At 50.5% G+C, this 15708-nt stretch overlaps 1 protein-coding gene across 1 annotated transcript in view; it reads right to left on the bottom strand.

Moving 5' to 3' along the window:
• Nucleotides 1-13861, bottom strand: part of LOC144275323 (uncharacterized) — a 33407-nt gene extending 19546 nt beyond the window's left edge. The window contains exons 1-4 of the mRNA XM_077834556.1: nucleotides 13700-13861; nucleotides 6680-6768; nucleotides 5236-5349; nucleotides 3840-5054 (exon numbers count right to left, since the gene is read on the bottom strand). Of these exons, the coding sequence (XP_077690682.1) occupies nucleotides 3840-5054; nucleotides 5236-5349; nucleotides 6680-6710 (1360 nt within the window). The 5' untranslated portion in view covers nucleotides 6711-6768; nucleotides 13700-13861. The remainder of the gene's footprint in view (nucleotides 1-3839; nucleotides 5055-5235; nucleotides 5350-6679; nucleotides 6769-13699) is intronic.
• Between the last annotated feature and the right edge of the window lie 1847 nt (nucleotides 13862-15708).

Raw genomic sequence — 15708 nt, 5'->3', positions numbered from 1 at the left:
GTGGGCATACTGTTTATTTTAAAGGAAAGTTAAGATTCTGGAGCAGATTTATGTTTTTAGCAGGGGATGGAATGTAAGGAGCTGCTTGGGGGATCCCCCTGACACTGTCCCCAGGGTGGCACATTCCCCCAGCAGCGCGGGGACTAGGCAGAGGCAGGAACTGGCTTTTCCTCTTCCTGCTCCTCACCTTGCCCCAGGAAAGTCAATCTGCCCGGGGTGCTGCAGGGAATGGGGCAGGGCTGGGAGCTGGGAACCTCCCTCCCCACTGATTGCTCCTGCTGCCCCTGCCAGTCTCTCCACGTGTCGCCTTCCTGCCCCCCTCCCCTCCTCTCGGGCTGGGAGATTTGATCCCTGGCCCGGGCCCGGGCCAGTCGCTCTCCTGGAGCTGGCTCGGCTCCTGCAGGCGCTCAGGGGAGCAGAGCTGGGGGCGGGTCAGGGAGGACAGCAGCTCTGGGACTTACAAACCCCTGACACCCCGGGAACAAAGCTGGGGCAAAGAGGGGCCATTGGTGCAGTCACTTTCCTGCCTGGCCCCAGCCCTTCCCCCCCGGTCTCTCCCCTCACCTGGAGTCTGCGGCCCCCAGAGAAAATCCCCCTCCGGCTGGGAAGGGGCGTTAATGTAGGTTTCTCCCCAGCTACCATAGCCCTTCCCTTTTCCTTAACAAAGCCCTTCCCTGCAAAAGTATCGGGACTGCAACTCCTGCCCCCAACTCACTCACAGACTGGAGACAGGTCCCCAAAAATCTTCAGGTGCTGTGAGACAAATTCACCTGATGCCCAGGTGCCCCAGAGCAGCATGAACTGGGACCACAGATAACACAGGGGACAGATGGGAACCTACTCTCCGCAAACTCCAGGGGTGCCAACCCTAAACAAACACCATGGCCCCTCTTGCTTCTTTACACATGGGGTTTACTGAGCCATTGGAGTTTGAGTTAACAGCAAATCAGCCACCCACACTTCCCCCTGGATCTTCCAGATTCCATCTTGTTCCTGAACAGAGAGGACCCTGCAGAACAAAGACACCCAAGCCTGCTGCCATCTGGGGCTCCGAGCAGTCCCTTGGCCATTGGGTCTCTTCTGCTGTGAGGTATCCTCTGGCGCAATCCTGGGTCCTCACAGAAACATCCCAGACTCCTGGTGTCTCCTTATTTCCATTTGCTGGATCCACAGAGAAGGGAGGCCAGTGTTGATGTGGCCATCATATTTAGACTCACCTGTAAGTATCCCCTGGGGCCTGGCTTTATGGGAGTGATGAGCTTCCCAGCTTTGTGGGAGCTGAGCCCCCCAGGCACTGAGGAGCACCTGCCAGAGTGTGGATAGCCTGGTGAGGGGGTTGAGATGTCACTGGAACTGGCTGAATACAGCCAGGGAATTTGCATTTAGAACTCTAGGATGTTTTACAATCAGTTGTAGGGTGGAATTCATGCCTGGGACAGGGGCCAACCAATGGTCTGAAAACACAGCTTTTGTGGGACTTACTTTGTGCAGAGCCCTTCTGGGGGTGCCTGGGGTGGGGCAGTTGTTATGAATTGTATTACGGGAGCACCTCAAGGTGCTGAGAACCGATCCCCACTGTACTGCGATGCGCAGACCCTGAGAGGGTCCCTGCCCCAGATAGCTCACGGTCTAAATAGATTATTACCCCCATTGTATGTTACACAGGGAAACTAAGGCACATACAGATTAGGTGACTGGCCTGAGGTGATACGGGGAAGCTGAGAGAGCGGTCCCAGCCCAATGCCACAACCAGCCTTCTTGCTACAGACTCCAGGTCTGTGACTCCCCAGCTCTATTGCTTAGAAGGGGAGTGCGCCAGAAATGACTAAACTCATAACCGTCACTCTGGCCCCATTACAAATGGGCTTACCTGTTCTTTTCCTGGGCCCGCCAGGGGCATGTGTCTTCTGGGCTCCAGGCAGTCTCCTTGGGGTCAGGCTTCCCTCAGCCCCTGTGCCCTTATATTTTGGGTATTCCCTTTGATAATCCTGGGTCCCAGTAGTGTCCCTACCGCCAGCACCCCCGCACAGGTGTTTGTTACAGAATGTATGAACTGCAGGTGTATTCCTACATTGATGCACGTGACCTGAGTGTTTCATTGTTTCCACACTTTTTATTGGGTAGCTTTTTTATTTTAAAAAACCCCTAATAACCCTGGGAGTTATTTTTTGCTAACATTTGCTACTTACAAAACAAGCGACCGGATCTCCAACAGCATTCAGCTTGTCCGTAGACCATCCCACACGCTGAGCTAGTCAGAAAGTCTGGCCCTGCTTGTGGGTGCTTTGGCCCATAAAACTTCATGGGATGAAGTCTCCTAACTCTGCTCCTTTCTAAGCTCCCACTCCTCTGTCCCTATTGGAAGTAACCTTGGGGTCTCCTCTCTGGATCCCTGTTACAGCAGATAGTGGCTGTAAGTCACACAGAGATGGGGTTAGGTCCTCGGAGATCAGCCCTTGCTAGGCACTGGAGAATCAGCATCCCACGTTTGATTTCAGCTGCAAACATCAGTGTTTAGATTAGTGCATAGACTTTGTGCTGGCCCTCTGTGCAGAAAGGAATTATAGCTGGGACCTCCAAAAGAGCTAGGCACTCGGATGCATTGACTTGACCCTGCAGGCCATGAACATGCAAGCCTAGGCACCTGAAATTCATTGATGTCAATGGGTGCTGGGTGCCTAGAGGCTTTTGAAAATCCCACTAGGTGCCTAAATACCTTTAGAAATCTGGCCCTATGTGCTGAAGTTTCCTCCTCAGTCCAAGGGTTACATGCACCAGCCCAGCCCTGCTAAATAATGCTCAGCCCATAAGGGCATATCTGCACGATGGCGTAGGCAGTGAGAAGCCTCCAGCACAGAACAGCTAACGCCTAGTCCTCACCATCCGGATGTGAGAGCAGTGCCCCTCACAGTCGGAGCAATGATTGGAGAGCTCAGCACAGGCTAACAGAGGTCTCAGAGGCACCATACGGGTTGAGCTTCTGACACCCATGAGGATCTGAGAAGTGTTCCAGGAACTGTATCAGCTGGCCAGGTGTGTGGCCCAGGGGCTGTATGTTGTTTTTGTCTTGGAGGATGGGGTGGAGTGATAGCCCCAGTGATAGGGCCAAGGGGAATCCCTTTCTTAGTGCCAAAATCCAACACCCACAGGAGCTTATTGACCGTGAAAGCTTGCCCTGCTCAAACCCTCTGGCATGCAGAGATATGTGAAGGAAAAGGGCCTCAAATTCTACATATCAAAAGAGTTCAGGCCTCATGTGTCCCTTGTCCAAGGACTCACACACAAAACACTATATGTCAGCATCGACAGCAAAACTGCCACCTTTCGGCCCGGTCTCCCTCTCCCCACGGGTCACAGAGACAAGGGCTCTTTGCTACTTTTCGAAAAAACAACAGCAAAATCCCACTAACTTATTATTGAATGATTGTTGCTTCAGAAAACTAACTTATGCAAAAGGCTGGGATGGAAAAATATTAACCAAAGTGATTCCTGAGTTGACTCTGTTACCGATAACAAAAAAAAGTCAATAAGGAGGCATCAAAGGCAAATTCACTTGCACAAACTCGAGGGTGAACTCTCAGAAGAAGGTGATGGAGAGAACGGTGCCTCAGCAGACAACTCATGCACCATATTCCCTCTGTCCGAAAGGGCTCACATACACACCTGTGAAAACAGAGCCCTGGCACATGCAGATGTCTCACCCACCATGTGCCCTCCGTCCGGAGTGCTCACGCAGGCAGCTGTGTACGCTGGGCACAAGATCAGCTACCCTTGCAGGGAGCCAGGTCCCTTCCGATACCCAGAGCAGCTCAGCTGGATCTAGGTAGGGCACCTGTAGCGCTTCTCCCCCGTATGGGTCCTGTGGTGTCGGATAAGGTCCGAGCTGCGGTAGAAGCTCTTCCCGCACTGGGCGCAGGCATAGGGGCGCTCGCCAGTGTGGATGCGCTGGTGGGTGACAAGGTTGGAGCTCTGGCTGAAGCTCTTGCCACAGTCGGGGCAGGTGTAGGGCCGCTCGCCCGTGTGCACACGATGGTGGGTGATGAGGGTGGAGCTCTCGGTGAAGCTCTTGCCGCAGTCGGGGCAGGTGTAGGGGCGCTCGCCGGTATGGGTGCGCTGGTGGCAGATGAGGGTGGAGCTATCCACGAAGCTCTTGCTGCACTGGGGGCACTGGTAGGGGCGCTCCCCGGTGTGGACGCGCTGGTGCCGCATGAGGGAGGAGCTGTCGTTGAAGCTCTTCCCGCACTGGGTGCACTTGTAGTGCTTCTCGCCGGTGTGGATGCGCCGGTGCCGCAGCAGGGTGGAGTTCTCGCTGAAGCTCTTCCCGCAGTCGCCACAGATGTAGGGCTTCTCACCGGTGTGGATGCGCCGGTGCCGGAGCAGGGCCGAGCTCCAGATGAAGTTCTTTCCGCAGTCCCGGCAGGCGTAGGGCATGTCGCCCATGTGGACCCGTTGGTGCTGCACGAAGTAGGAGCTGTCGCTGAAGCTCTTGCCGCACTCCCCGCAGACGTAGGGCCGCTCGCCCGTGTGGGTCTTCTGGTGCCGCACATGGGTCGAGCGGATGCTGAAGCACTTCCCGCACTCCTCACACCGGTAGGGCTTCTCGCCCGTGTGGGTGCGCTGGTGCTTGATGAGGGTGGAGCCGTGGCTGAAGCGCTTCCCGCAGTCAGGGCACTCATACGGCTTCTCGCCGGTGTGGATGCGCCGGTGTGCAATCAGTGCCGAGTTCTGGTTGAAGCTGTTCCCGCACTCGGGGCACTTGTAGGGTCTCTCCCCGGTGTGGATCCGCCGGTGGATGATGAGGGCTGAACTGCTGCTAAAGCTTTTCCCACAGTCCTCGCACCGGTAGGGCCGCTCCCCGATGTCTTTGAGCTGATTGACACCTCTGCCCGGGTAGGAGGATCTGCTCTTCCCTGTCCCTCGAGGGTTTCCCTGCTCAGCACTCTGGGAAACATCCCCTTTGGCTGTTCCCGATACCGCCCCATGTGGTTCCACTGGTTCAGGGCCTTTCTGCTGAGGAGTCTCCTCCTCGCTCTCACTCCCCGTACCGTCACCTGCTGGGACAAAGAGAATCCAGACAGGAGTCACTCCCTGTGCCGGGAGGAAAGGGAATCTCAGAGAGGGAGGAAGAAACCCAAATAACTATGGGAGAGGGAGAAAAATCAAGAGACAGTTCCTTGGCCACAAACCATCCTTCCCACTGTAATGTTTTCCTGGCTGATGTAACCAATTCCTCACCTGTGTGGACATCCCTCAGGAGCTCTGGTTCTTCAGAGTCCTGCAGATCTGGGGCCCACAGCTCTTTCCTCTGCTCCATCCAGGAGATCACATTGGGCTCGGGGATGGGAAATCCTGCTTGGGGGAAAGAGAACAGGCAAGATCAGGGCTTGAGACACAGACAGAGAATATTTATTATAGAGACGTGATTTTAACCCTCTCTCTGTGCTGGGAAGTTGGGAGAAAAGGTCCATGGACACACTCTGGGAGAGTCAGATGTCTGCTGGGGGGTGTGTTGTGTCATTATCACAGATTCAAAGGTTCCAAAGCCAGAAGGGACCACTGTGATCATCTCTTGTATAACACAGGCCAGAGAACTGCCCCAAATAATTCCTATAGCAGAGCTGTTAGAAAAACACCCAATCCTGATTTTAAAATTCTCAGTGATGGAGAATGCACCATGAACCGTGGTAAATTGTTCCAATGCTTAATTACTCTCACTGTTAAAATGTATGCCTTATATCTAGTCTGAATTTGTCTAACTTCAGCTTCCAGCCAACGGATTATGTTAGACCCTGCTCTGCTAGAACGAAGAGCTCATTATTAAAAATTTGTTCCCCACCTAGGTACTTATAGACTGTGATCAAGCCACCCTTTCACCTTCTCTTCTCTCTGAGCTCCTTGAGTCTATCACAATAAGGCAGGTTTTTTAATACTTAAGTCATTCTTGTGGCTCTTCTCTAAGCCCTCTTCAATTTATCAACATCCTTCTTGAATTGTGGGCACCAGAACAGGACACACACATAATATTCTCTAATAGAATACAATATTAAAATTTACATATGCCTATAATATAAAAGTGCAAATGAGAGGTCAAAATGAAATGGCTTGACTTTCTCTCATTGAAAATTTCATTGAAATGGACACGTTCTGGTAAGACATTTTGATTTTGATGAAATGGCATTTTTTGACTGAAAACTGTTCAGTTGCAAATTTTTTGACCAGCCCTAACCACTGCTGTGTCCTTGAATCTCCTCTCCCAGGGGAAGGGGAGTGAAAGGAACAGTCACTCTTTTAACACACGCACACATACTCTGGGGCTGATCCCCATGAAACCTAAGGGAGTGGAAAAGCACCCCGAGTAGAACCCAAGCCAGCTGCTTCTAATACCTGAGGGGACAGGAACCCTTCCCCGTGACATCCCTGTAGAGGGCTGTCTGACCTGGGTCCATCAGAGCCCACTGCCACTCATTGAAATACACACATACCTCCTCAAAGGTCACTGGCTCCTGGAACAGCAAGAATCCCCCACTCAGTGAGCCACAGTCCCACTCGCTCAGTCACTGGTGCCCTGAGTGCCCCATATTAAATGCATCTCAGCAGCTCATTCCTTTCTCAGCACCTTCTGTTATTTCAAATTAATCGTTCCCCCGTCCCCCACCAGCGGCCCCTGACCATCCCCTACCTGAGCCAGCTGCTCTGCAGCCATTTCCCATCCCCGACCCCCGGGCAGGCGGTTTGATCTGGAGTGAAACCGGGACGTTATCCTGCAGCCTGTCAGGATGAGAAGGGCGAGTGGGGAGGTTTCAGAAGCGGCTTTCACCCATTTCTCACCCCGATTCCCCCCAGGGTCTTTCTGTGGATACAGAAATGAAGCTCACAGAACATTCAGTCTCCAGCCACCCAAGCACACCTATACAGGGGAGCAGCTGGCTATCACATTATAAGCTGGGCTGACAGCACCACCTATTATTAAGATTGCCCGGCACATCCTGTTATAAGAAACTGTTTTCTGTGGCTTATAACTTTGCCAAACGTAAACTGTTTGGCCTGATCTTTTCCATGCCAGGTCTCTGCCTCAGGCTGAAATAGCTGGGAAAATTTCAGCCAAACAGTCCAGCCATTTCTGAAACTGAGGCTAGGGAAAAATAAGTGGTTTTGCCCATGCTGAAAAATTCGGATGTCCTTTTCTTTGAAAAGCTCACGCACTCTCCATGCTTCAGAGCAGGGTGTTGTAATGCGGGGGGGGGGGGGGGGGGGTAGGGGTGGGGGAGAATTTTGCCATGCCTGGGAAATCCGCATTTGGCTAATGTATATGCCTTTGAAAAATGCTATTTGCACATGGTCAGCAGAGGCTTCTTTGGTTTTAGCTGCTAAAATTGCTGAAGATTTTGTCCTCACTGAGCATGTTGAAGCCCCTCCCTGCTCCTAGTGCTGGCCAGACTGTTCATTCACCATCCCCAGAGAGCAACTGAACAAGCCCTGTCTCCTCCCAGCTCCCCTATGCCTCACTAGTCCCTGGAGCCCACTGCTGTGTATGCCAGCAGCCTGCTGACCATCCCCACAGCAAGAAGAAACTCTTGTGAGCTGCCTCTAACCCAACCTACAGAACTCAGCGCTGACACGAGGCATAACTGATCCCTCTGGGTATATGTTGTGGACCCCTCCTCCTATCACAGTGACAACTCTGCCAGCCTACTCCAGTTAACCCCTCCACCAGTCAGTGCAGCTGCACCTAATGCAATGAATTCAGGTGGGATGCATGCTGGACTACAAATCCATGGAATACAACCCAATGTCTCTTGGTCTCCTTCACATCTCCTTTGCATGGCAGCAACATTATTGAACCCACTCCAGCAGGTCGGGCCAGCTCCGGGGGCCAGAGTTAGGGCAAATGTAATCCAAAACAACCATTGCAAGCCCACAGGGCCAGGGAAAGGTGAGGAGTAGCAAATTGCGACAGGGAGACCCCCATACACCAGAATTTGCTACCACTGGCCCCAGGGGATGGAGGTAGAAAAATTCTAACGGGGTAGCACAGAATGATACACCAGCTGTGTCAGATATTAATACCAGTAGCAAACTGGAACAGGCAGCAGTTCGTGACACTCCAACTGACTCTCCCTGCAACTGCTGCTCCAGACTATGGCGGGGCTGGGCACCTGAACCAGTGGAACTGTCTCCCCTACACTCTCAGTGACCCCCTGCAGCACCACGGAGGAAGCTGTATGATTAGAATGCAGTTGGTGCAAAGGCAGACTGGAGTGGGAGGGGGGAAGGAGCAGATTGGCACAAGGACCGGGACTGGATGTGGAGGGAGAGAATCTGGGACTGCTCAAGGAGACTGGGAGACAGTGAGGGAAATGGGGGGACTGGGAGCCAGCTGGCTGTTGAGAAACACTGAGGTCAGGAGAGGAGCTGGGAGGAGTGTGGGGAGACTGACATGGGCTGAACAGTCTCCCAAGGTCCTTGCACTTAGGCTCAGTCCAATTCTTGCTGTTTCTTTCTGTATAGCAGCTGTAAAACACAGCCTTGCTTGTCCCACACACAGCTCAAACACCCCGCCAGGCTCTCCATTACCGCAGCACCCTTTGCACCCGGAGCAGGGGGACCAGAACCTGGGTTTCCCCCATGAGAGCACTAATCACTGGACTGCAGAGTCCGTCTCACCCTCTCACTGTCCCAAATGAATATTGAAATCGTGATGCACGGTGCAGCATCTGCAACAGGCGAGACGGAGAGCCCGCTGGCCAGAATGCCCCGTGGCCAGGGCACTTCCCTGAGAGGCAGTAAACCCTAATGAAAGTCTACGCTTCCCCACCAGGCAGAGACAGGCGACCCAGGCTCAGTTCTCTCGCCTTGGCTGAGTGCTCCAACCCCTCAGCTAGCAGGTAAGGAGAGGCACCATTCCTCCATATTTTGAAAGTCAGGTGAGGGCTCATGGCTGTGACTCCTGAGCAGAGGGAGGGGGAGGACTTAGGCACCTAGGTGTCCCCTAGAGGGACAGGGCTGAGGACTTACCCCTCTTCTCAGCATTTCCTATTGGCTAGCTCAGGCTGGTTTCCCTGCTAGCGGAGCCTGTTCCTAGTTGCCTTACTCTCCCCATTCATCGTACAGGTGCCTAACTCAGACCTGTGCCTTCCACTAGGCAGCAGGGCATCTGCGTGTCAGGCATGGCAACCCAGGTGGAAAGTGGTCTGAGAAAAGTGGGAGGCCTAACATAACCTGGGAACAGCAGCTTTGGGTAAGACAGCGCTCAAAAGTGTCGCTCGGAGACGCAACTTCTTTAAGCTGCTGGAATCCTGTGTCCAGTTCAGGGTCCACAATTCAATAAGGATGTTGATAAATTAGAGGAGGTTCAGAGCAGAGCAATGACAATGATTAAAGGATTAGAAAACCTGCCTTACAGTGATAGACTCAAAGAGCTCAGTCTATTTAGTTTAACAAAGTGAAGGAGTGATGTGATTACAGTCTATAAAGTAAAAAGAAAAGGAATACTTGTGGCACCTTAGAGACTAACCAATTTATTTGAGCATAAGCTTTCGTGAGCTACAGCTCACTTCATCGGATGCATACTATGGAAAGTACAGAAGATCTTTTTATACACACAAAGCATGAAAAAATGGGTGTTTACCACTACAAAAGGTTTTCTCTCCCCCCTCCCCTGCTGGTAATAGCTTATCTAAAGTGATCACTCTCCTTACAATGTGTATGATAATCAAGGTGGGCCATTTCCAGCAAAAATCCAGGTTTTCTCCCCCCCCCCCCCGGATTTGTGCTGGAAATGGCCCACCTTGATTATCATACACATTATAGGAGAGTGATCACTTTAGATAAGCTATTACCAACAGAAAAGTGGGTTTGGGGCGGGGGGTGGGGAGAAAACCTGGATTTGTGCTGGAAATGGCCCACCTTGATTATCATACACATTGTAAGGAGAGTGATCACTTTAGATAAGCTATTACCAGCAGGAGAGTGGGGTGGGGGGAGAGAAAAGTTTTTGTACTGGTAAACACCCACTTTTACATGGTTTGTGTGTATAAAAAGATCTTCTGTACTTTCCACGGTATGCATCCGATGAAGTGAGCTGTAGCTCACGAAAGCTTATGCTCAAATAAATTGGTTAGTCGCTAAGGTGCCACAAGTACTCATTTTCTTTTTGCGAATACAGACTAACACGGCTGTTACTCTGAAACCAGTCTATAAAGTATCTACATGGGGAACAAATAATAGAATCATAGAAGATTAGGGTTGGAAGAGACCTCAGGAGGTCATCTAGTCCAACACCCTGCTCAAGGCAGGACTAACCCCAACTAAATCATCCCAGCCAGGGCTTTGTCAAACCGGGCCTTAAAAACCTCTAAGGATGGAGATTCCACCACCTCCCTAGGTAACCCATTCCAGTGCTTCAACACCCTCCTAGTGAAATAGTGTTTCCTAATATCCAACCTAGACCTCCCACACTGCAACTTGAGACCATTGCTCTTTGTTCTGTCATCTGCCACCACTGAGAACCGCCTAGCTCCATCATCTTTGGCACCCTCCTTGAAAGTTGAAGGCTGCTATCAAATCCCCCCTCACTCTTCTCTTCTGTGGACTAAATAAGCCCAGTTCCCTCAGCCTCTCCTCATAAGTCATCTGCCCCAGCCCCCTAATCATGCCCTCCATTGGACTCTCTCCAGTTTGTCCACATCCTTTTTGTCGTGGGGGACCCAAAACTGTACGCAGTACTTCAAATGTGGCTTCACCAGTGCCATCAAGGGGAATAATCACTTCCCTCGATCTCCTGGCAATACTCTTACTAATGCAGCCCAATATGCTTGGCAACAAGGGCACACTGTTGACTCATATCTAGGTTCTCATCCACTGTAATCTCCAGATCTTTTTCTTAGCCAGTCCCCAGCCTGTAGCCGTGCATGGGATTCTTCCATCCTAAATGCAAGACTCTGCACTTGTCCTTGTTGAACTTCATCAGATTTCTTTTGGCCCAATCCTCCAATCTGTCTAGGTCCCTCTGGACCCTATCTCTACCCTCCAATATATATACACCTCTCCCCCCAGCTTAGCGTCATCCGCAAACTTCCTGAGGGTGCAATCCATCCCATCACACAGGTCATTAATGAACATGTTGAACAAAACCGGCCCCAGGACCGACCCCCGGGGCACACCACTTGATACTGGCTGCCAACTAGACACCGAGCCATTGATCACTACCCATTGAGCCCGATGATATAGCCAGCTTTCTATCCACCTTATAGTCCATTCATCCAATTCATACTTCTTTAACTTGCTGGCAAGAATAATGTGGGAGACCATATCAAAAGCTTTGCTAAAGTCAAGGTATATCACAAATATTTAATAACGAGTGCTTCAATCTAGCATAGAAAAGTCTAACATGAACCAACGGCTGGAAATTGAAGCTAGAGACCCACAGACTGGAAATGAGGTGTAAATTTCTAACAGTGAGTGTAATTAAGCACTGGAACAACTTACCAAGAGTTGTGGTGGATTTTCCATCCCTGACCATTTTTAAATCAAGACTGGGTATTTTTCTAAAAGATCTGCTCTAGAAATTAGTTGGGGGCAATTCTCTAGCCTATGCTGTGCAGGTAGGGTGACCAGATGTCCCAGTTTTATAGGGACAGTCACGATTTTGTGGGCTTTTTCTTATATAGGCACCTATTACCCCCCATCCCCTGTCCTGATTTTTTACACTTGCTATCTGGTCACCTTATGTGCAGGAGGTCAGACTAGATTATCACAATGGTCCCTTCTGACCTTAAAATGTATGAAAAAAAATCTTTTGTCAGGTCTGCAACTCCTTGAGATGCTTCACTCCCCCTGCATGCACACACACTTTAAGCACTAGTTCCAATGTGGAATCTAGTCCCTTTGTGGCTTTAGCCCTTGGAGACTCCAAGCAACGGATAATCTGTTCCCAAGGTAATTGGGTCCCACAGATAATTACACTGACAGTTAAAAACTCTGCTCCTTAAAACAGGGGGATTGACGATGGTATCTATGCAGGGAGAAGCTTTCTGAGACAAGGCTCTGCAGTCGAGCGGACAAAGACAAAACAAGATCCAATGGCTGGAGTTGGGAGTCAGTAAATTCAAACGGGAAATGAGACTAGTGTGATCACAGTGAGGCATCAGAACAGAATACCAGCTGGTCAGGCTGGATGTAGGGATCACTGGATGAGAAGCCCTGGTCTGTGCGATGCAGGAGGACAGGACAGATGATCACAATGGTCCCTTCCAGCCTTAAAATCGGTGATAATAAATATTTACTGTAACTACATCAAACCACTACAAACTGGATCACGGGTTAGAGAACACAAGTTCTTCCAAGTGAGAGAGAGGGTCGATCCTTCTGCATCATGTTATCAACTCTGGTGATATTACTGTGAGTAATATTTAGAGTACATCATAGGGCCCCAGCTCCTGGAGTCTTGTGCTCCCTTGTGAATCTCAGCTAGCTAGCTTTCTTGCTAGTTTCCAGCCCTTGTGGTTGAAGAGAAAACACAACCCTTTAAAGGCTTGAAAAGCAAAAGATTAATATGCATTGGATTCTTTTTATCTCTCTCTCTTTTTTTTTAAATAACATGATTTTTAAATCCATCTTTTTGGACTGTGGTGCATCACTTTTTAGCATTTCGAGTCAGCAATACCGTATTCCTTATGATATTTTGTAGCATTAACATTCTAGGTATGGAGTATGTACAAAAACCAGTCATCCTGCCAATATATTTCTATAGGCTGAGCTGGCAAAGTCCATTGCTGGGAGCTTTGCCATTCCTGACTAACACAACCATTTCAAACAAACAGTCATGCCATGCCATGATGTTACTCCCTGGGACTAAGTCAAACCTTACTTCATCTCCAATCTGCTTCTCTCAGGGCCTCTTTCACTAAAGCCCAACAACAAAGAACACCTCGCAGACAAAGGCTCTCATCCCCAGTGCAGGCACAGTGCACAGAGATCCAAGCGCAATACCCCACAGAGCTCATTGCAGAGCGGTCACTTTGTTCTGCACAGACCCAGCCCCTCCCACCCCGCCTAAACCCACCCACAGACATTTTAAACCCCCCCAGTAACAGAGTCTCTGAGCCAAGAGCTAGAAAAGAGCAGAATCCAAGGAGCAGCTTTGAGGGATCCCCCTGACACTGTCCCCAAGGCAGTGCATCCCCCCGAGCAGTGTGTGGACCAGGCAAAGGCAGGAACTGCCTTTTCCTCTCCCTACCCCTCATCTTGTCCAGGAAAGTCAATCTGCCCGGGTGCTGCAGGGAATGGAGCTGGGAGCGGGAACCTCCCTCCCCATTTATTGCTCCTGCTGCCCCTGCCAGTCTCTCCCCCATCTCCTTCCTGACCCCTCTCCCCTCCCCTGGGGTTGGGAGACTCGGTCCCTGGCCCGCTCCCGGGCCGGTCGCTCTCCGGGAGCTGGGTCGGCTCCTGCAGGCGCTCAGGGGAGCAGCTCTGGGACTCGCAGACAGGAGGGGCCGTTTGTGCAGAGTCACTTTCCTGCCTATCTAGGCTGATTAGCTAGCAAGTGTGAAAAATTGAGACACTTTTTTTGGGAGGGGGCGGGGGGAAGACAGTGGATATAGCTACCCATACAAGACAAAACCCCTAATATCTTGGGACAGGCCAGATAATATTAGGAGGTCTGGTCAACCTACACCCACCCCCGGGTCTCTCCCCTCACCTGCAGCAGGCTTCGGCTCAGGGGCTGGTGTCGGCAGAGCCCGAGGCTCTCCCGGGGGCTTGTTCCAGCCCCCAGAGAAAGTCCCCCCGGCTGGGCACAGAGGGACACTAGGGAAGGGTTCTCCCTGCACACACCCCGCTGGGCGGCAGCAGCTCAGTCTGGCTTTTGGACACTACAGATGAAGCAGCAGCTGTGACCCAGGAAGCTCAACCCCGGATCTGCTCAGCATAGAGATTGCAGTAACCAGCATCTTCCCTTCCTTCCAATAGCCAGAGCCCTCTGGTGGCCACAGCTCAGGAGCCCTGGGCCCAGACCTGCTGCATGGCAGGAATCCGGCCAGAGCCCTGCCTGCACCTGAGCAGTTACAAACCAATTTGGAAATTAGGAGGGAAACAAGAAAAGAATTTTTTTCTTTTCGGGTTGTGAAATTTTCCATCCTTAGTGTGACTGAAGATGGTTGTGTACCATGATCAAAATATGAGCTTTCAAAAAAGGATTTCTGTAACCAGCATTACATATGTACCTATATTTTAAAATTCTACCATGTGACAAAGACAATCAAGTTTTAGGCAAGGGTCCTGCCGACTTCCCATCCTGCATTACAGTTAAGCATGTGAATAAGCAAGTTCAACTGAGGTGGCAAAATTTGCAGATGATACAAAACTACTCAAGCTAGTCAAGTCCCTGACTGCGAAGAGTTACTTAGGGATCTCACAAACTTGGGTGACTGGGCAGATGAAATTCAATATTGATAAATGCAAAGTAATGCACATTGGAAAACATAATCCCAACTATACATATAAAATGATGGGGTCTAAATTAGCTGTTAACACTCAAGAAAGATGTTGGAGTCATTGTGGATGGTTCTCTAAAAATATGCAGCGGCAGTCAACAAAGCAAACAGAATGTTGGGAATCACTGAGAAAGGGATAGATAAGACAGGAAATATCATATTGCCTCTATATAAATCCATGATACGCCCACATCTTGAATACTGCGTGCAGATGTGGTCACCCCATCTCAAAAAAAAAAAAATTATTTGAATTGGAAAAGGTTCAGAAAAGAACAACAAAAGTGATTAGGGATATGGAATAGCTTCTGTATGAGGAGAGATTAATAAAACTGGGCCTTTTCAGCTTGGAAAAGAGATGACTAGGGGGATATGATAGAGGTCTATAAAATCATGACTGGTGTGGAAAAAGTAAATAAGGAACACAACACAAGAGCAAGGGGTCAACAAATGAAATTATAGGCAATAGGTTTAAAAAACAAAAGGAAGTATTTCTTCACAATGCAGAGTCAATCTGTGGAACTCCTTGCCAGAGGATGTTGTGAAAGCCAAGACTATAACAGGATTCAAAAAAGAAATAGATAAATTCATGGAGGATAGATCCATCAATGGCTGGTAACCAGGATAGGCAGGCATGGTGTCCCTAGCCTCTGTTTGCCAGAAGCTGGGAATGGGCAACCAGGGATGGACCACTTGATTACCTGTTCTGTTCATTTCCTCTGAAGCACCTGGCATTGGTCACTGTCAGAAGACAGGATACTGAGCTAGATGGACCATTGGTCTGCCCAGTGTGATGGAGTGTGCATACCCCTCACTAGGTGAGAATGGGTTCATCCCACACTGTGGGTGGAGGAAGTTCCGCCCCTCAGACCATGGTGGGCATGCTCCAACTCTTGTTGGAGTATAAGAGGGAGCAGACTAGGTCAGTCTAGGCTGAATGCTGAGGAGGAAGGATGCTTGGTGAAGGCTCTAGCCCAGGAGCCAGTACAGCCCTTGCCTGTGGGAGCTGGAGAGCCCAAGAACTGACCAGAGGCCTGTTGTCTATAGCTGAGTCAAAGTCCCAGTGAGTTACCTTTGCCAAGGGCCTGGAGACCCCAGTGTCATATGGACCATGACTTCAGGAAGCAGGGTAGGAAGTGGCCCAGGGAGAGGGAAGAGAGTTGTGACCTCCCGCAAAGCAGAGTCTGCCTGTTGTGATATGATTCCCCACTGACTGGGT

The sequence above is a fragment of the Eretmochelys imbricata genome, chromosome 14, assembly GCF_965152235.1.
Source record: "Eretmochelys imbricata isolate rEreImb1 chromosome 14, rEreImb1.hap1, whole genome shotgun sequence".
NCBI lineage: Eukaryota > Metazoa > Chordata > Testudines > Cheloniidae > Eretmochelys > Eretmochelys imbricata.
Note: the sequence above shows the minus strand (reverse complement) of the source record. Positions and strands in the feature narration are given on the sequence as shown.